The following is a 19,483-nucleotide window of genomic DNA, read 5'->3' on the forward strand; positions in this document are numbered from 1 at the left end:
CACACCCCCCAAACCCAAATCCATCCCCTGTCGGCAAACACAAAAACACTCACTTTGTAACATTTCACATACTCTTAAAGATTCAAACTTGAGTCAAATGCTAGATTTAAGAATCAAGACTTGAACTTTTTCATATAAAGATTCAAACTTTAGTCACATTTTTGTCTACTCTGTGTGTGTGTGTGTGTGTGAATTGAGGTGGTGGGATTTCAATGTTAGTCCAAGATCGTGAGGGTTCTGGTCCTAAATCACCAAAAGGACCAAAACCCACAAGGGAAAGATCATCAATTCCCTTATCAGTATCATCAAATGGCAAGAATCTTGATTTTTCCACATGGGTTTCTGAAAATCTTTACAAAGTTCTCACCTTTTTACTCTTAATCTCCACAATTGCCATTTTTTTCTACCTCCATAGCGCTGCTGGTGACACCACTACACTCCTTTGTTTGCAGTCAACTCAAACTCACTCTATTAAACCTGAATTTCCCAGAATTAAGTGGAATGATATACCAAGAATCTCAGATAAGTCTACACCTTATGCAAATTTTAAATCTGAGAAATGGATTGTGGTTTCTGTTTCACATTATCCATCAGAAGAGCTTAAAAAGCTGGTAAGGATAAAAGGGTGGCAGGTTCTTGCAATTGGGAATTCAAAAACTCCTAAAGATTGGATTTTGAAAGGTACAATTTACTTGTCTTTGGAAATGCAAGCTAAGTTAGGATATAGGGTTGTTGATTACTTGCCTTATGATTCTTATGTTAGAAAAAGTGTTGGTTATTTGTTTGCTATACAACATGGTGCTAAAAAGATTTTGGATGTCGATGATCGCGGTGTTGTGATTGATGATGATATTGGCAAACATTTTGATGTTGAATTGATTGGTGAGGGTGCTAGGCAAGAGGTGATTTTGCAGTATAGTCATGATAATCCTAATAGGACTGTGGTGAACCCTTATATCCATTTCGGGCAACGTTCCGTTTGGCCTAGAGGTTTGCCATTGGAAAATGTGGGTGAGATTGGACATGAGGAGTTTTACACTGAGATTTTTGGTGGAAGGCAGTTTATCCAGCAAGGGATCTCGAATGGTTTACCGGATGTGGATTCGGTGTTTTATTTTACTAGGAAGTCAGGGATTGAAGCGTTTGATATTAGATTCGATGAGCATGCACCGAAAGTGGCGTTGCCCCAGGGTATGATGGTGCCAGTTAATTCGTTTAATACGATTTTTCATTCATCTGCATTTTGGGGTTTGATGCTGCCAGTTTCTGTTAGTACAATGGCTTCTGATGTTTTAAGAGGATATTGGGCACAGAGGCTATTATGGGAGATTGGTGGATATGTTGTAGTGTATCCTCCCACTATTCATCGGTATGATAGAATCGAGGGATATCCTTTTTCAGAAGAGAAAGATCTACACGTGAATGTTGGCCGTTTAACCAAGTTTTTGGTAGCGTGGAGATCAGGTAAACACAGGTTGTTTGAAAAGATTTTGGAGTTAAGCTATGCAATGGCCGAAGAAGGCTTTTGGACAGAGCAAGATGTCAAGTTTACTGCTGCATGGCTTCAAGATTTGCTTGCTGTTGGGTACATGCAGCCGCGACTAATGTCTTTGGAGTTGGATCGGCCAAGGGCAAGTATAGGCCATGGCGACAGGAAGGAATTTGTACCTCAGAAGTTGCCATCTGTGCATCTTGGTGTAGAAGAGATAGGTACAGTGAATTATGAAATCGCCAATTTGATCAAGTGGAGGAAGAATTTTGGCAATGTTGTGCTCGTAATCTTTTGTAGTGGACCTGTTGAACGTACTGCCTTGGAGTGGAGATTGCTTTACGGCAGGATATTTAAGACGGTTATCATATTGTCCAACCAGAAGAATGTAGATCTTGCCGTTGAAAAAGGAAATGTGGATTATATTTACAGGTTAGTCATCAATATCCTTTTTCTTTCAATTTTTAGTTTTTTTGGTAATAAGTTTATGGTTTCTGTTGAATGTTTACCTTTCTCAGAAACTATTATTTGGTATACATTTGTTTCCATTCTTTTGGTAGAGGTGATCAATAGATAAATCAGTAAGCTCACTGAGAGTTGTCAGGCAAGAGTGAGAACGAATTATTGATGAACCTGCCTTCCTAATTAAGTAATGGTTGTACTGATATAATAGGAAAAGTCAGGACCCTGTATACAAGCTGTATAGAAAAGGTAGAGAATCTCAAAATATGTAAAAGAGGAACTAATGATGTTATTAATCAGATCTCATAAGTGCTCCAAATATTTACAAGAAATAACAAAAGGTAAGAATACAACAACAACAACGACCCAGTAAAATCCCACAAGTGGAGTCTAGGGAGGGTAGTGTGTACCCAGACCTTACCTCTACCCCGAGGGAGTAGAGAGGCTGTTTCCGATAAACCCTCGGCTCAAGAAGACGAAAAGAGACAATATCTCAGTACCATCAACAGAAACCATAGAAATAATAACAACATCATAAGAACCAGTAAATAGATGAAAAACAAATACAATAACCAATAAATAAGGCCCGACACTATGAAAACGGAAGAGTAGTGTGAACACAACATTGACCACTAGCAGTCTAAGACAAAATCCTATCAGACTAGCCTCACACTGGTACGAAGTAGAAAAAATATGCTCAACTACCTCCTAACCGACAACCTTAATGCTCGACCTCCACAGCTTCCTCAAGGGTCATGTCCTCGGAGATCTGAAGTCTCGCCATATCCCGCCTGATCACCTCTCCCCCGTACTTTTTAGGCCTCCCTCTACCTCTCCTCGTACCCACCAACGCCAACTGCTTGCACCTCCTTACCAGGGCATCTGGGCTTCTCCTCTGTACGTGCCCGAACCATCTGAGCCTCGCTTCTCGCATCTTGTCATCTATGGGAGCCACGCCCACCTTCTCCCGAATATCTTCATTCCTAATCTTATCCATCCTAGTGTGCCTGCACATCCATCTCAACATCCTCATTTCTGCTACTTTCATCTTCTGGATATGTGAGTTCTTAACTGGCAACATTCAGCCCTATACAACATGGCCGGTCTAACCATCGCTGGTCTGTGAAGTATTTTTAGATCCTCTCCGACGACCTTTGGTTTCCCTCTTGTAAATGGTCCACATGAGTGCCAGAGGGGCCATGTCCTATGCTCTATTTCTCCTTCTTCTGCTCTAAAATTCCCAGCCAAGAAGCATTTCCTTGACATTTCTCACCATTAGCCATTCACTTCCTCAATGCACTCTAAATCTTCTGAAATTTCTTTTTCTTCTTTTTTAAACTTTGTTTTATAGTTATAACCCTGAAGAAGAATTCTTAGTTGATTAATAGAAGCAGAAAAGTACCAAGTAATAGAGAACATAAAGATCAACGTTATAAACAGAAGAAAATGAGTTGAAAATGATGTAAGGAGGAAGTCTTACTTATTGGGTAGGAATTCCTCTTTTTACAGTATGATGAGAAAACTGTCATGGGATAGTATGGTGAAGTCAAATCATTTTCTCCTACTCAAAGTACCACAACCTCGAAGATACCAAAATATCACCTGATTAGTGAAATCATTCAACTCATACTTGAAGGAGAACTCAACTTCTTTTCTTTTTTTTCCTCTCCTCTTAATATAAGGATCAAGGTGGGGAAAGATCACTAACTGAAAACGGAAGCAGAATGACAAAACCTCACAACCCTCAACCTGCAAGCTCTTGTACTCAGTCTCGCTCCCCCTTCCTCTCCAAATTCCCAAAAGCATCTTCCTAACTTCGCTCTTTATTAGTTGCTTGATGATCATTCTTCTTCTGATCCAGCCCTTCTTATACGTTTATATCCATGGGTATAAGTGTTCAACCTTATCTGCTTGAATCTCACTGACGATGCATGGTGCACTAGTGATTTCAGTAGCAGCTCAATTTAATGAGATGTTGGTCATTTCTAGATATGCAAGATGCATTAGTATATCCATGCAAATGCATACTTTATGTTTGTGATTTTATGATAGATTCACGTTGGACATTTGGCTGTTTCTGCACTTGATGGTATAAAGGTTGCCAGTTTCTTTCTTTTTTTCTGGAGAGTTTTTAGCTTGTTACTAGCATAAAGTGTTGAGTTTGACTCGAGGATTTGCTGCAAATGATGTTGGAGTGTGACCTGAAACTATTAAGTTGTAACTGCTTGAAATTCATCAACTACTTTTCCTTAATATAAAAATATCCGACTCACACTGAAGTGAAATAGTTCAATAAAATGCAGCTCATCATTCATGGAATATTTTGTAACATCTAGCATATTAATGCGTCTCCATTAACGTACTCGCGGGCAGAATATTTTTGTGTTCTAAGACCGCTGCACTATATGTTGGGTTAGGAGATTGGCATTGCATATGGCGACTGCAATATAATGGTCTGTACAAACAGGAGGCTTCTGTGGCCGAAATTCTTCAAGATCATATTTTGGTGAGATGGTCGTAGACAACATAAGAAGTCTTGATCACGTGAGTCAATTTGAAATAGTTTGGCGCGAAGAGTAGTAGTTGAGGAGAACGGGAAAAAGAGGTGTTTGAGAATGAAGTTTCAGACTAGTGATCATACATATGTGATCTATATTTTTGGATACACCAGGTGCAGTGTTGGAGAGGAAAAGGGCATCAAGCCTGGCTGTAAATGTGGTAATACTTATTAGTTACCTTTCTCGGAAAAAAAGTGGGGATATTTGTGCTACACCGGACCTACTGCTATAATGGTGCTTGAGGGAGAATTTGCTTCAAACTTATAACTCCACCCTTTGATTGTTGATAAGCTCATTAAATGAAACGGTGTAGGCTTTTTCTAAACATCTAATTGCTTCACTCCTATTCTAATTCAGTGTTGGATAGAACTTTGGTACAACACTTGTTGCAATCTGTGACTCTTGTTATACCAACCAGTAAATCAGTGCTAGCAGTAATGGAATATACTCCTACCATAGCCATATGCAAAAATACCATGACTTTCTAGTTATTCTTTTTATTCGAAAGCTATTCTAATCGTGTTTGTCTAAATTTTTATCTTGGCTACATGAAAGTTCCGATATTCATGATTTAAATACTAAATAGAATGTTGGCAAATTTTGTTTCAGGTATGCGCCAAAGTTATTTGATAGATACTCTAGTGCAGAAGGCTTTCTATTTCTTCAAGACGATACTATCCTTAATTACTGGAACTTACTTCAAGCTGACAAGTCTAAGCTCTGGATAACAAACAAGGTAAGTACAAAATATGAAGTCCTTAATTTTGGTATCAACTTCTTGTTAGTGGGAGTTTCTATTTTTTGTTACTTGTTACAAATTCAGCCAATTCCTACTTTTTATGGTTTAATTGAAGGCATTTTACTGTTCCACTCTTTCGTTTCTTATGTTTTTACTTGTACTTCCTTGCTGTTATTCATAGTCGTCTCATGTTTTTCTTATTCATGCAGTTATCCAAGTCATGGCACTCTGTTTCAGTTGCTGGAAATTCAGACTGGTTTGTGAAGCAAGCAGACGTAGTTAAGAAAGTGGTAGCGACAATGCCAGCACATTTGCAAGTCAATTACAAAGAGTCGATGAAAGGTGACGAGACCTTAACGCTTTGCAGTTCAGAGATATTCTACGTCCCTCGACGTTTTGTATCCGACTTTGTCGATCTCGTTAATCTAGTGGGGAATCTAGACATGCATCATAAGGTTGCAGTGCCAATGTTTTTTATGGCTATGGATTCTCCACAGAATTTTGATTCAGTGTTGAATTCAATGATTTACAAGAAGAAGCCTCGGGGTAATTTGACGACATTTTATTCAGCCGAAGCGCCTGCAATTCACCCATGGAAAGTGTCAAGTGAACAAGAGTTCATAAAGCTGATCAGAGTTATGGCAGCAGGTGATCCCCTGTTAATGGAGATGGTATAGTGTAATGATAGATTCAGTAAAGATACTGAAGGGTCCCACAGGGAAAATGTAAAACATGTAAAGTTTATGTGCAGCTGAATTCTGCTATTCTTTTATACCATTCTTTAGTTGGGGGAATGGGGTGAAAGGAAGGTTTTGTGCTCTTGTAGATTTTTGTTGTACTACTATTTTAACTCTCAAAAAATTTTGTTGCAAGAGAATTAAAGGAGAAAACTGTGCTACTAGCTTTCTTCTGATTTTCATTTTGCTTTTGAATATGCTAAAGTTCCACAGAACATTCTTTGTACATCTTCAGTCCTTTACATGTATACAGATGAGAAAGTTAATTTTGCTTTCATATTTTTTTTAAAATTTTGATGTTCGAACAGTTCTTGAGCCCAGGGTCTTTCGGAAACAGCCTCTCTATCCCCTCGGGGTAAGGGTAAGGTATGCGTACACATTACCCTCCCTAGACCCCACTAGTGGGATTTCACCGGGTCGTTGATGATGTTCGAGTAGTTGAACTATGAATGTCCCAAGACTACAGTTGACACATTTGGAGTGTGCTTTGGTAAGACAGAAGTCATTTCCGTGATAAATGTTTTCCATGTTTGGTTGGTGAGTAGAACATATTTTGCGGAAAAATATATATATTGAAGAGCTATAATATTATTAGCAACCGAGAGTTTTATGATGAATCTTTTGAGTACTAATTATTAATAATAACGTCTAAGTGTTAGTTGGAACAAATAATATGAAATTTAATAGTCAAGATAATTGTAAGTAAAATGATTTCCGACCATTCTCCTCTTTGATGGATATGTTTTCCTTGAAAAATGATTTCTAGTTACCGATCACCAGAAAATGATTTTCTCATAACAAATATTTTCCTGAAAAATGACTTCCGTCATACCATACCTACTGTAGAAGTAACATTTTGAGAAGATGAAGACAATTGCAAGTTTCAAGCTCAAATTTAAATAAATGGAAGCAGTATTTTATCATAGAAGTAGTAGGACATCCCCAAAGATGAACAAAATTACACTGGGGACTGTCAAAGGAATTCACATCAGAAACAGTTAGGAAACAGATGAGCAATAATCAGAGATCATTCTTTTTGCTATACATTTATCGATCGATTCCCTCAATCTTGTCTTCAACTTCTGAGTATAATTGCTTGAGTTTCTCAATGTTCTCTGCAGAAGTTTCCCAGTATCCACGCCCGTTGGCTTCCAAGAATGTCTGAAGCAACTTCCTGAAAGAATTTGGGTTTGTGTTCATGAGCCTGTTCAACATCTCCTCGTCTTGAATGAAGGTTGTGTTGGCTTCTTCGTACACCCAATTATCAACTTGGCCTGAAGTTGCACTCCACCCCACTGTGTTAGTTAATCGTTTCTCAATCTCACGAACACCCTCGTAGCCAGTTGAAAGCATGCCTTCATACCACTTTGGGTTCAACAACTTTGTTCTTGCATCAAGCCTCACTGTCTCGGACAATGTACGTACCTGAATCATCACAAATTGAGGCATTAGACATAAAGTAAAAGAGCTTCTGTCAACTGAATGAGTAACACTTTCCAAGTTAACTAACAAGCGATAACACTCACCTGAGCATTAGCAGTAGTGGTGTCAGCAATGTATGCACTAGGCTTCTTCCCGTCTTTCCTGAGGTTTTGCACAAGGTTGGTTGGGTCTGAATCGAAGTAGTGACTCACGTCTGTGAGTGAAATTTCTGAGGAGTCAAGGTTCTGGAATGTGGCGTCAGCCGTGCTAAGAGCCATCTCAAAAACTTTCCTCTTCTCAGTCATGCCAACACCAGGAGCATCAGAGTCAAATGCAAATGACTTTCGGCTCAAGTACATGTCTTGAAGTTGCTTCTCATCGTTCCATGTTGAATTCTCAACAGCAAGGTTAATGTTGGAGGAGTAAGATCCTGAAGCATTTGAGAAGATCCTTGTAGCAGCTTCACGAACATCAACTCCGAGTGTTTTTGCTTGTTCTAGTGCATGTTTCCTGACGTAGTTTTGGTCTTCTGGCTCGTCGAGCTCTGCAACCATCTTGACTGCTCGGTCAAGGAGATTCATCTGTTGGAACAAAAAAACAATAATCATCATCTGTGTTTGTAATCTAATAGAACAAGCAGAAGATATTGTAAATAGAACAGCTTGATATTGCACTAGTGCCAATACTTGATTGATGAAGAGATCTCTGAACACCCCAGAGCAGTTGACAACAACATCAACTCTAGGCCTTCCAAGCTCTTCAAGACTAACAGGTTCCACCCGGTTAACCCGTCCTAACGAGTCTGTAACTGGCCTAACACCAATCATCCACATAACCTGTGCCAATGACTCTCCATAGGTCTTGATGTTGTCTGTTCCCCAAAGAACCAGAGCAACAGTCTCCGGGTACTTGCCACCGTTGTCGGCCTTTTGCCTCTCCAACAATCTTTCAACAACAATTTTGGCACTCTGCACTGCTGCTATTGTGGGAATGGCTTGTGGGTCCAAAGCATGGATGTTTTTCCCAGTAGGCAAAACTTTCGGGTTTCTGATCGGATCTCCTCCTGGACCTGGTTCAACATATTTCCCTTCTAGAGCCTGTTTCAAGCTTCCCACCTCGTTGTTAGCGACAATTAGCTTCAGACACTCTCCCAAGAACTGGAATAGGACTCTGAGCTTTTCCCTATCAGCTCTGTAAAATTGGGTGTTTGACAAATACTGGATCCATGGTTCATTTATACCAAAACCAAGGATTGAGGTTAGCTTGTCATTGACATTCACAACCTGACCCTTGTTGTTTGTCGTACGTTCGACAAATGCTGATATTGCTCCACGTGATGCCTCAGTAATTTGACGGAGCAGCTCCACATCTCGTAAGATGCCCTGGTCATTTCCTCTGTAAATCTCCTCAATGCTTCTACCAACCGTTGCAGCCAATATAGATGGAAGGGCAGAAATGCCCTCTTCAGGACGGTCCAATGCAGCAATATTGACAAGAGTAGCAACTGCTTCCATCGCTGTTGGAGGTTCACCAATGATGTGAAGTCCACACGGAAGAAGACGAGACTCGATCTCCATAATCTTAGAGTATACTTTTCCTACCACAAGGTCACGCTCTTTGGCCGAGATTTCCTCCCCTTCTTCTGGAAGATCAACATCCTTGTCAAGATTACACTGTCTAGCTGTACTGATGATAGAGTTCACAATCTGTTGGCCACGGCCTGAGTCTTTCAAAGATTGGTATGAGGAAATGAGCTCGCTGAGCTGCTTGAGTCCCTTGTAGAGTCCAGCATTCTCAGCCGGAGGAGTCAAGTAGCTAATGGTATTCGCATAACTCCTTCGTTTAGCAATAGTTGCTTCAGATGGGTTATTTGCTGCATAGTAATAGACATTGGGAATGTTCCCAATGAGACTATCAGGGAAACAAGCATCGCTCATTCCCACCTGTTTACCTGGCATGAACTCAAGAGAACCATGAGTACCAAAGTGGAGAACTGCATCAGCTTTGAAAATTTTCTCCACAAAGGAATAGTATGCAGCAAAACCATGGTGAGGGCTAGCTGATTTGGAGAACAGAAGTCTCATCGGGTCACCCTCGTATCCAAATGTGGGCTGAACACCGATAAAGACATTACCATACTGTTTACCATATACCAAGAGGTTTTCTCCATCAGAGTTCAAATTACCAGGTGCTTTCCCCCAGTTCTCTTCAAGAGCAGTAGCATAGGGGGTTAGCTTCTGGTATTCTCTAACGCTCATCTTGTAAGCTATGTTAAGATTTGGGCTGCTGAACTGAGCTTCTTTGTCGTGAATTACTTCTTCAATCAGTTCTGCAGAAGTCTCAGGCAGCCCCTCAACGTTGTAGCCGTCTTTCTTGAGATCTTTGAGCACAGAGTATATGGAGGCAAAGACATTCAAGTATGCAGCAGTTCCAACATTGCCTTTGTCTGGAGGAAAGCTGAAGACAGTGATTGCCAACCTCTTCTCAGCCTGCACATTGTTAGGTTACACATTGAGCATCAGTAGCAGAAATTGTTATAATGCAACATAATTAGATTAAAAAATCCACCAAATAATTCTAGCTAATAAAAGAGCAGCTCGGTGCACTAAGCTCCCGCTAGGCGCAGGGTCCGGGGAAGAGCCGGACCACAAGGGTCTAATATATGCAGCCTTACCCTGCATTTCTACAAGAGGCTGTTTCCACGGTTCGAACTCATGACCTCCTTGTCACATGGCAGCAACTTTACCAGTTACACCAAGGCTCCCCTTCTAATTCTAGCTAATAAAGATCATAATACACATTTAGGGAGAATTATGAAAAGGGAACCAAAGGTCTCCAAGTTTCAATATTGTTGTCCCTTTGGTCTATGACCATTGTAAGACAGAGAAATTGTACAATTCTGACCCTAAACAGGAAAATGGAAAATTCCTGGTAGCGTACGAAAATTTTATCCTAATTTGCAACTTGTGATCATGATAAAATATCAAAACAGTCATTTCAGAATCCATGAGACTTGCTGAAGTCCTAATGAAAGTGATCAAAGTTTAAACAATAGAAGGAGGGAACTCTTAAACATCTGTACATCAAATAGTATTTCTAAGTGAAAGATAAAAGAGTTCTATCAATGGTCCAAATTAATTTCCACTTACTCAAAGAAATTGGGTCATGTTAATCAGGATTTGCGAGTAATTGGGCAGCCCGGTACACAAAGCATCCTGCAGGGTCCGGGGAAGGGCAAAGGGGCCTACCCTAGTGCAAACATCAATGGCTGATTCCACGGCTCAAACCCGTGACCTATATGTCACACGGACACAAAGACAACTTGACCGTTGCTCTAAGACAACTTGACATTGTTGATTACTTGTCAAGTATTTGCAAGCAATTGACAATGTTAATTACACTTTCTCATATCAAATCAATTGTCATTGGAATAACTAAGTTATATGACCATTTGTGAAATTTACCCTTGGTCTAAGCACCTTTTTGAGGTGTTTCATTATTTCTATTAGCCAATGCATTACCTTAAAACCACTAAACAAAATCTTATCTTTTAATCTAAACCAATATGAATAGAACCAATATTTCAAGACTAGGGGGCAAGAACCAATATTTCAGCACACATACCTTTGTTTTTCTCTTTAGCTCTCCCCATTTGATTGCCCTGGTGCAAAGCTGCTCCACTCTTTTGTGAAGAGCATGTGATTTCCCTGCATATTTCAAGTAATGTTAGGAAAACTAATCAAACTAAATATATTTTTGCATTTCATATCTAATAAAAATGGAAATCAACATTGCTAAGGGAAAGAGCAAAGAAGTAAAAAGATACTTGCCTGTTCTTGGATCGCGACCGGCGAATACGATGGGCTCCATGCCTCCATCCAGCTCAGGGAGAGCAACTTGTAGAGCCACCTGAATAGGATGCAGCCCCAAAGTACTATTCAACCATTCCTCTGTTGTTTGGAAAACCAAAGGCAATGCCACAATATAAGGCACATCTAACTTCATCAAAGCCTCAATAGCCCTTGGATGATCCTGTCTTGCTGGCCCTCCAACAAGTGCAAAACCAGTAAGTGATATTACTGAATTCACAAAAGGCTTCTTTGTAATAGGATCAATGAAGTATCTCTCAACCGGCCCCGAAAAGTCTAGTCCACCGGCGAAAATTGGGATAACTTTAGCCCCTTTTGCCTCCAATTCCATGATCACAGCCACGTAGTGACTCTCATCACCAGTAACAATATGACTCCTTTGCAAAACCAGCCCAACAACAGGAGCATTTGAACTCTTGAGTTTCTCATTAGTATCTCTTCTTGTTGCATACCAATTCAAATACTCCTTCACATCATCATACATACAAGGAGCCAAAGGGTGCCAAATTCCATTATCCAAGTACAAAACCGGATCGGAGTAGTCGATTTTCATCCCTTTAAGAGCAGGAACATAAGAACCAGATATCATTTTCAAGAAATTCACCAAATTATCAGGTGAACCTCCAAGCCAAAACTGCAAACTTAGTATGTACAACCTAGCATCTTGAGCTTTATCACTTGGTAAGTACTTCAATACCTTAGGCAATGTCCTCACAAGCTTCAACATCTGATCAGAAAAACCTGCAGAAGAAGATTTCTTCTTCTTAAAAAGCTCAAAAAATGGACTTTTTGATTGCCCCAATTGTGACATACTAAAAGATCCCAACTTGTTCAACCTCATCACCTCAGGCATTGATGGAAACACCAAAACTGCATCAAGTCTGTCCCTTTCTTTCTCCACTGCAGTTTTCACTTTCAAAGCCAATTCTTCCACAAAAATCAATGAACCAATAAAAACATTTGCATCCTCAAGATCTTTACAAAACATTTTATAAGTACTCTGATCTCTAAGCTCCTCAACCAAGTACCCCACAACCTCAAAAGAAGCAAACTTACCATTCTTGTTCAGTGTTTGAACAGCAGCAGTAAGTGATGATTGGTACTGAGCTTCTAATACAACATAGACTATTTTCACAGTAGCAAGTCCCTGAGTATTTTCAGGCACAATTCTCCTAACTTCTTGAGTTGTTTGAGTGAATAAACCATTGCCAATAGCATTACATTGGAATTTCTTTGGTGATTTTGAGTAAGTGGGGTTGGTTTTCTTGGGAAGAAATGAGTGAAGAAAGTAATGCTTTTGAGAAATGGATGACAAGTGTTCTACTTTTGAATTTGGTAATGTAAATGGTGAAGAAACCAAAGAAGCCATTGTTTCAAACTTGTAAAAAAGTTTCAAACTTTAACTCTTTGGTTTCTTGATTCTACACAAAATGTACAGAAGAGTATAAAAAAACTCAAAAAAAACCAAGAAAAAAGACTAAAAGAAACTTGAAACAAGAATCTTGGAAGTGTGGAAGTTGAATTAATTAACTTCCTATAGAATGTGTTCTGAGAAAAGATTTCTGCTTCACTTTTTTTTTTCAAGTGAAATGTTCTAAGTTTATAGTTTTATGTGAAGAGTAGTGGCTATTATGGAAGTTAAGAAATTTGAGCGAAAATATAGCTGTTTTTATTTTATTGTTAAGTTAGTGGTGAGACAATGGGACACGTGGCAAGAAGGGTATGTATCAAAAAGTTGGAAGTAAATTTAAGAGGTAGGAAAATGAGATTTTGTACTTTTTTGTTGTATTTTCTATCTGATTGCGGTCATGTTTGATGATGATTCTTGAGTTTCTATTGGTCAGTTTAGATTTCCTAAAATAAAGGAATGGGCAGAGAGAGAACAGGGAGTGTGGAGTGTGGATTATGATGAGAGAGAATATAGGGAAGATTTTTTTAATTTTTTTAATTTTTTGGAGGGTTATTTATTAATTTCCTTTTGTTTGTAAAGGTTTTGATTTTTTGAGTTTGTGACTCTGAGTGAAAAGGAAATGATATTTTATGTGTGAACCTCAATGGGTCCAGGTATCTTACTTTTCTGCCAGGTAAACTACCAAGGAAGTTTTGTTAAATAAAGAAAAAAAAACGACAAAATAAATGGAGTTGGAACTTGTATAATAATAAAAATAAAATTATTACACTTGTCCAATTTCATATTTTGGAATTGTGTTCTGAGGCAGATATGCCAAACGAGTAACTATGCTTTTTGTAATAAAGCTAAGAAATATATATTACTTGGTAATCAATCTGTAAAGAGTTAAGTTTTAACATAGATAATTTAAAAAATATTTATATATTTAGGTCATCTATAAGATAATAACATGTAAATCGATATGATAAGCATTAATTAGTAACATGATAGAAATGATATACATTTTAAAATATGATGATAGTGAAAAGATCTTTATATTGTTAATGTACTAAACTTAAAATCCCCGGGTAAAATAATAAATAATCTGCTATCACAAGTTAAACTATACTTTAGTGTAAAAAATTATATTTTATTAATAGGATAAAATTAGTAGTTAATGTGTCCATAATTATGTAAAAGAAATTATTAGTTCAAGTGTCCCAACTCATGATGAAAAAGAAATATAATACAGCATTGATAGAGACTTCTGAATTAATTATTACCACTTATCTCACAATGAAGAGGAAATTACCCAGAGTTTCTTCCACAATTGATAGGAGCATAATTTGGCCCATAGGATTTAAGAAAATAAACCACTTATTGCTGGTGGTAACAATAGTATTGATTATAAACTCTACTATTGTATACTTCATCTATTTCATTTTATGTGGTGTTTTTCGAGTTCATTTTATATGGTGTAATTTGAGTTGACATGAAATTTAAGAAAGAACGGTTGAAAGATTAAAGTATCCTTAGAATTTATAGTGATTAAGGCTAAAGTCTCTCTTGAATATTCAGACTCCCTTTTTTTTTTTGGTCGCATTCCAGGTTTCTAGAACACCCAATGAGAAGGTGGTGAAAAATATAGCTAAAAAAACTTGTGCAAACATTGGAGACCGGGGTTCAATATAGCTAAAACTACAAACATGCGGTTTCTTTCGGCTTGTCTAAGCCTTAGTGATCAGAGTTAGCCGATATCTATGTTGCTGGGAGAAAGTAGATATCTAATGGAATAGTTGATGCGCGAACAAGCGGGCTCGGACATCATCATTAATAAAAGAAAAGAAATGTCGCTAAGAAATTTCTAATAAGTCATGTGAATGTAGTATTTAGAAGAAATCACTGCACAATAGGGTATGACCTCCTTCAACCATGTTCACCAACACCAGAAAATGTCTACACAAGTTGTACAAAATAAAATATCACCCCCAAAAAGACTTGGTAAAACATGGTAAAACAAGAATTGACCCACACCAGCTCTTTTTTTGATCTGGTAAGATAGATGTCTACACGAGCCTAACAACAACAACCCAGTGGAATCCCACAAGTGGGATCTGGGGAAGGTAATGTGTATGCACACCTTCCGAATGACCCTCAGCTCGAGAGGAATCCACAGCAGCCTCTATCTGCAAAATTTCCACAAGACACTTCTTTTTCTGTTTTTTTAGAAATGTAAACATCCTAGAGCATGAATTCAACTTTCAGCTAGTACATTGTTCAACTCCCCACTAGGAATCAAAGAGAAAAATTCCATCAAATCATTTTCACCAACTACAACGCCAAGTTTTTCAGAGAAAACAACATTGACATTATCAGCTCCGACATTTTTCACAACATCGTCTGGAGAGACTGTAATGTACTCGTTCAGGTTGTGTATGGTTCCATCTGTACAAGCAAAATGCAGAACAAAATTAGCAACTATAACTCAAATAAACGAGAGGTCACCGTATTTTCTCACTAAATGCACCAAATGACCCTAAATCACATGAGCTACCAATCAGATTTATAGGTAATGTAAATGTGTTTTCCCTATTTAACAATGAAAAAATACTTGAAGCTCAAATGTATTGGTTCAAACTGCTAGTTATTTTGATATGGGATGCAGTAACGTATTTCAAATTTTAATGCAATATTTCCACCTCCAAATTTAGTTGAGTGTAGCAAGTCAAGATTATATGGAGCAAACTAATTGACTGTCAAGCAAAAAGGTAATTCCTTATTGAGGTTTATTACGTAGATAATGAACAAAGCGAAAAAGAGAACAATCGAATTAGAGGAAGCATTTGAGAATTTCTGGGTTAAAAATTATATCGAGGGAACGAAGTTATGTTTATCTACCAAAGATAAGAATAATCTTAAAATCAGAATGGAGAAGAAATAGTTCCCGTGTTTGAAGTGACTACCTTTGCCCACCGAGTTTAACAGTAAACAACCATAGTCGTAGCGACTTATTTTACACCAATTAAGATAAAGTTGTTTCATCAATTAAGGTTCAACTATCATAGCTCTGAATTTTTTTTGCATGAATCTTCTTCCAGAAGGGAGCCTTGGCGCAACTGGTAAAATTGTTGCCATGTGACCAGGAAGTCACAGGTTCAAGCCGTGGAAATAGCATCTTGCAGAAATGTAGGGTAAGACTGCATACAATAGACCCTTGTGGTCCGGCCCTTCCCCGGACCCCGCGCATAGAAGAAGCTTAGTGCACCGGGCTGTCCTTAATCTTCTTCCAGAAATAATGATGTTTAAGTTTATTTAAGTTTCCAATGTGTAAACTACTTAGGAAACAATAGATCCTAAATGAACCTTTATACAGAACATATTCAGGTACACTCTGACAAGCTAAACTTTGAGGATTTCAACTATATAATTCAAAAGGTGATCCGTGATTAGGTTCACTGAAAGGTATGTTTTGAGAAATCACCAAAGTTCCTTGAACTTCTAAGAATTTCAAAATGGCCCGAGTATTTTGATAAATGCAAACGCATTAAAGAAATGCCACTATTTTTTACTGTAAGACGTAAGTTGATTTAAAGAGAGTTTTTTATGCATAGATAACCAGAGTTTAGGTGCCTTAAGTAACATGCAGGCTATGAAACTTTAATAAGTGGCCGACTTAAGAGAGCAACAATTATTTAACCTAGACGTCCTTTCATTCATTAAAATGAAGTTACCCGCTGGCAACATTTACCAACAAATGGCAAAAGCATAATTTTGTAAACTTTTATTTCCTGTATTTACCTTCAGCAACAATAGCTTCGTGCAATGGCGGTTCAGCAATCCAATTTCCAGCAGAATCCTTCATATGTCTTCTATCAGATGCAAAGTGTCGGAGAAATATAGGGGTATGCACGACTCGAAAGAACCTGAAATTTCCAAAGTTGGTTCATGTGGTTGCAGTTAGCTTATAAATCCATGCACGATATTGGCAACATTGCTTAACACCAGAAGAATTGTTTCTTCAGAGAAAGGTCAGTAAAGGAGCATTATTTATTTCATGAGACCACCATTACATGATCGACAACAAATAAAGCTAATTTCTTAAAGATAAATAGAAAAGTGAGATTCACTGTAGAGCTTAAATGTTTAACATGTAGTGTGAAGGAAAGTTAGAAACATTTTAAGGTCGGATGACGTCTGGCGGAAACGGAGAATAACACAGAGAAAGGCAGTACAACTACTTTTGCATCACAAGTTTAAGAATTCTAAATTTGAGCACATGAAATATCTAGCTCCTATGGAAGAGAATGAAATAATAGTTCTTCCTCATTTAAGAACAAAAATTCTAGTGATATGTAGCTTTATCGATGTATTCAATTAAGTCATATTTCGTCTTGGGACTACAAAAGTTATTACCTTTTGAATTCTGAAAATATTTGAATTGATGGACGAATGCTCTCAGCAACATAGGAGCCAAGAGGAGATGGAATCGGAAGGCTTGAATCTAAATCCCACACTAGCGATGAAGAGTTCCCATTTCCCTTTTTCTGCATTAACATTGCAACCAGATATTCTTAAGGACATGAAATCCCAAACAGTTAAAAAGCTTATACTAGAAAGAAGTAGGTTAATCTGACCTGTACACAGATGACGTGATAGTCCCACAGAATAACTCCCTCTGCTCGCTGGCTAGCCTTCTGATGCCACAGAGGAATCTGAACGCAAGTCATTAAATTACTAAACATGCCCATAACATAGGAACAACTTAATTGTCATCCATTCTCGTCTCTCCTTTATTAAAACAACTAAGCTGGAAAGCAACAAAGTACTAGAATGTTTAAATCATATTTATCATTAACTCATTTAAGTGCCCAGGAGCATTTTCAGATACGTGTATACATGAAATTCCTTTCATCCTATTACTTTGTTGGAATTGGGGATAGAGAGAGAAATTGTACGGATTAATACATAACAAGGAATTGTCAAATGGTAAGCAAAAAGATCAAGTTCAGCTAATGCTATAGACGGTTAGTCTATGACTCTATTCTATTTGCAAACAAAGACTTGCAGTTAACATCAACTTTTATTATCCAATATACTATTTGCTAGTATAACAGAATAAATTATCCTGACTAGTAGCAAAACACATCTTATACGAGTATCATTTTCACTGCAATGAAGTATCAGCGAAGTTCATGAACTTCTTAAGAAAGTAAAGAGTAACCAGAGGAAGAGCAAAGAATAGTTGCCTGTTTCTTCTCATTGGAAATGAAAATAATAAACAGATCAGAACCATCGGTATTTGCCAGCCCATCATCACATAGCTTTTTGCATAGCAGGTAGACGTTTTCCTCACTGTAATAAAAAGTAAATACAGAAAGCAGAAAGAAAATGCTTCTCATTAGTGCTAGATAATCTTAATCAATCAATCAACTGTGCCTCTATTCTAAATTAGTTGGGGTCAGTAACATGAATCCTCTATATCCTCGGTAAGTAAGCTTAAAGTGAATGGAAATTAAAAAACGGACATGTCAAATTTAAGAAGAAAAGTACTTAGGTTGAATAATTCTAAATAAAGACATTGCACGGGTTTCAAAAGTTCCCTTCTTATTATGAACAGATATTTTCAGAAAGGGAGACGAATTTCTTCCGAAATAAGCTCAAAGATATACCTCCAGCTTATTTTGCACAAGTGCATTATATTTCTTCAACCAAATAAAAGATTGACAAGTTCTTTTCTTATTTACTTCTTTTAGATAATTGAATAAGTATTCCATTTTTCTACTCATTCTACCATGGCTTCAACTACAAACATGGATTGTGGTAGGATACATAGGATCCCTTCACCCCTAAACAGTGGTCTCGGATTCGAGCCCTGGTATGGAAAAAATCCCATTAGGGAGCGTTTCCCCTTAAATGGACCTTACGCGACGCAAATCCAGATATAGTCAGGCTCCAATGCAGGTATCGGACACCGGATGGTAAACCCGACCAAACCCAAAAAAAAAAAAAAACTATGGCTTCAACTGTTTAATTCACATTATAAAGAAAATTTCAGCTCGTTCTTTAGTCATTTACAAATTTACACAAAAATACTTGGTTTTCATAACAGTGGTGTCCTACCAGCTTTCTTGAATCTTGACCAAATTTCCATATATACTTTTGTACTAAAAGATTTAAAAGAAAAAAAAAAGGGCAGGTTCTTAAACTGGTCAGCTGTGAAATTCATTTAAATTAGGCCTTTAAACCAAAATAGTATCATCATTTTATGCATCAGATTTCATAAACAAACATGAAACAGCAATCACCAGCTATGTCGGTATTTCAAGAATGCATATATACACAACCCCTACCTCCCCCCCTCATATCCCCCCCCCCCCCCACCCAAAAAAAAAGAGAGAGAGAATACCAATAATAAGGGGTATGATGAAAGGTGGGAACTTGCAAAGGAACTTCCAAATTTGAAGTCGTCATTTTCCTCTAAAAATATTTATTCTGCAGTTCTTGGTTTAGTGTTTCAGTCTTCAGTAGAGAGAGAGATCAGCAGGAAATAACATAAGTAGACTATACGACGTCGTGGCATCCACTTCTTTATTTCACGTCCAAATTATTGTTACTAGAGTTTTCTTGTTTCGTATTGAGAAGCGTAGGGAAAAAGGGGTGAAATTCAAAAATAGTCACAATTACAAGTGATAATTGAAAAATAGTCATAATTTTAAAAGTAATCGATATTTAGTCACTTTTTATGTAAAGATAAACGAAAATACTATTCAAAATCCGAAAAATATTCCAGCATAATATATTGGAGTTCGAATTTCTT

At 37.8% G+C, this 19,483-nt stretch overlaps 3 protein-coding genes across 3 annotated transcripts; 1 reads left to right on the forward strand and 2 right to left on the reverse strand.

Annotated features, from left to right (window-relative positions):
- LOC109229432 (probable glycosyltransferase STELLO1) lies at nucleotides 7–6,213 on the forward strand. The gene is made up of 3 exons (XM_019394868.1): nucleotides 7–1,921; nucleotides 5,119–5,245; nucleotides 5,458–6,213. The coding sequence occupies exons 1-3, from the start codon at nucleotides 213–215 to the stop codon at nucleotides 5,923–5,925; spliced, it is 2,304 nt and encodes a 767-aa protein (XP_019250413.1). The 5' UTR covers nucleotides 7–212; the 3' UTR covers nucleotides 5,926–6,213.
- Nucleotides 6,857–12,911, reverse strand: LOC109229433 (magnesium-chelatase subunit ChlH, chloroplastic). Its single transcript, XM_019394869.1, has 5 exons — nucleotides 11,238–12,911; nucleotides 11,032–11,114; nucleotides 8,094–9,896; nucleotides 7,512–7,988; nucleotides 6,857–7,410 (listed from the first exon to the last, which is right to left on the reverse strand). The coding sequence occupies exons 1-5, from the start codon at nucleotides 12,643–12,645 to the stop codon at nucleotides 7,033–7,035; spliced, it is 4,149 nt and encodes a 1,382-aa protein (XP_019250414.1). The 5' UTR covers nucleotides 12,646–12,911; the 3' UTR covers nucleotides 6,857–7,032.
- Nucleotides 14,528–19,214, reverse strand: LOC109229434 (protein N-terminal glutamine amidohydrolase). The gene is made up of 6 exons (XM_019394870.1): nucleotides 19,073–19,214; nucleotides 17,913–18,018; nucleotides 17,301–17,378; nucleotides 17,080–17,210; nucleotides 16,465–16,589; nucleotides 14,528–15,111 (listed from the first exon to the last, which is right to left on the reverse strand). Exons 1-6 carry the CDS (start codon nucleotides 19,135–19,137, stop codon nucleotides 14,921–14,923), a joined length of 696 nt encoding a protein of 231 aa, XP_019250415.1. The 5' UTR covers nucleotides 19,138–19,214; the 3' UTR covers nucleotides 14,528–14,920.

The sequence above is a fragment of the Nicotiana attenuata genome, chromosome 7 (assembly GCF_001879085.1).
Source record: "Nicotiana attenuata strain UT chromosome 7, NIATTr2, whole genome shotgun sequence".
NCBI lineage: Eukaryota > Viridiplantae > Streptophyta > Magnoliopsida > Solanales > Solanaceae > Nicotiana > Nicotiana attenuata.

Excerpts from the sequence above, each read along its gene's own strand:
- LOC109229432 (XM_019394868.1), top strand. The coding sequence starts at position 213 with ATGTTAGTCCAAGATCGTGAGGGTTCTGGTCCTAAATCACCAAAAGGA. Across the intron at positions 1,922-5,118 it reads AATGTGGATTATATTTACAG|GTATGCGCCAAAGTTATTTG; the intron begins GTTAGTCATCAA and ends ATTTTGTTTCAG. Across the intron at positions 5,246-5,457 it reads AGCTCTGGATAACAAACAAG|TTATCCAAGTCATGGCACTC; the intron begins GTAAGTACAAAA and ends TTATTCATGCAG.
- LOC109229433 (XM_019394869.1), bottom strand. The coding sequence starts at position 12,645 with ATGGCTTCTTTGGTTTCTTCACCATTTACATTACCAAATTCAAAAGTA. Across the intron at positions 9,897-11,031 it reads AGCTAAAGAGAAAAACAAAG|GCTGAGAAGAGGTTGGCAAT; the intron begins GTATGTGTGCTG and ends AACAATGTGCAG. Across the intron at positions 7,411-7,511 it reads CCACTACTGCTAATGCTCAG|GTACGTACATTGTCCGAGAC; the intron begins GTGAGTGTTATC and ends GTGATGATTCAG.
- LOC109229434 (XM_019394870.1), bottom strand. The coding sequence starts at position 19,137 with ATGACGACTTCAAATTTGGAAGTTCCTTTGCAAGTTCCCACCTTTCAT. Across the intron at positions 17,211-17,300 it reads ATCACGTCATCTGTGTACAG|AAAAAGGGAAATGGGAACTC; the intron begins GTCAGATTAACC and ends ATGTTAATGCAG. Across the intron at positions 16,590-17,079 it reads ATATTTTCAGAATTCAAAAG|GTTCTTTCGAGTCGTGCATA; the intron begins GTAATAACTTTT and ends TGGAAATTTCAG.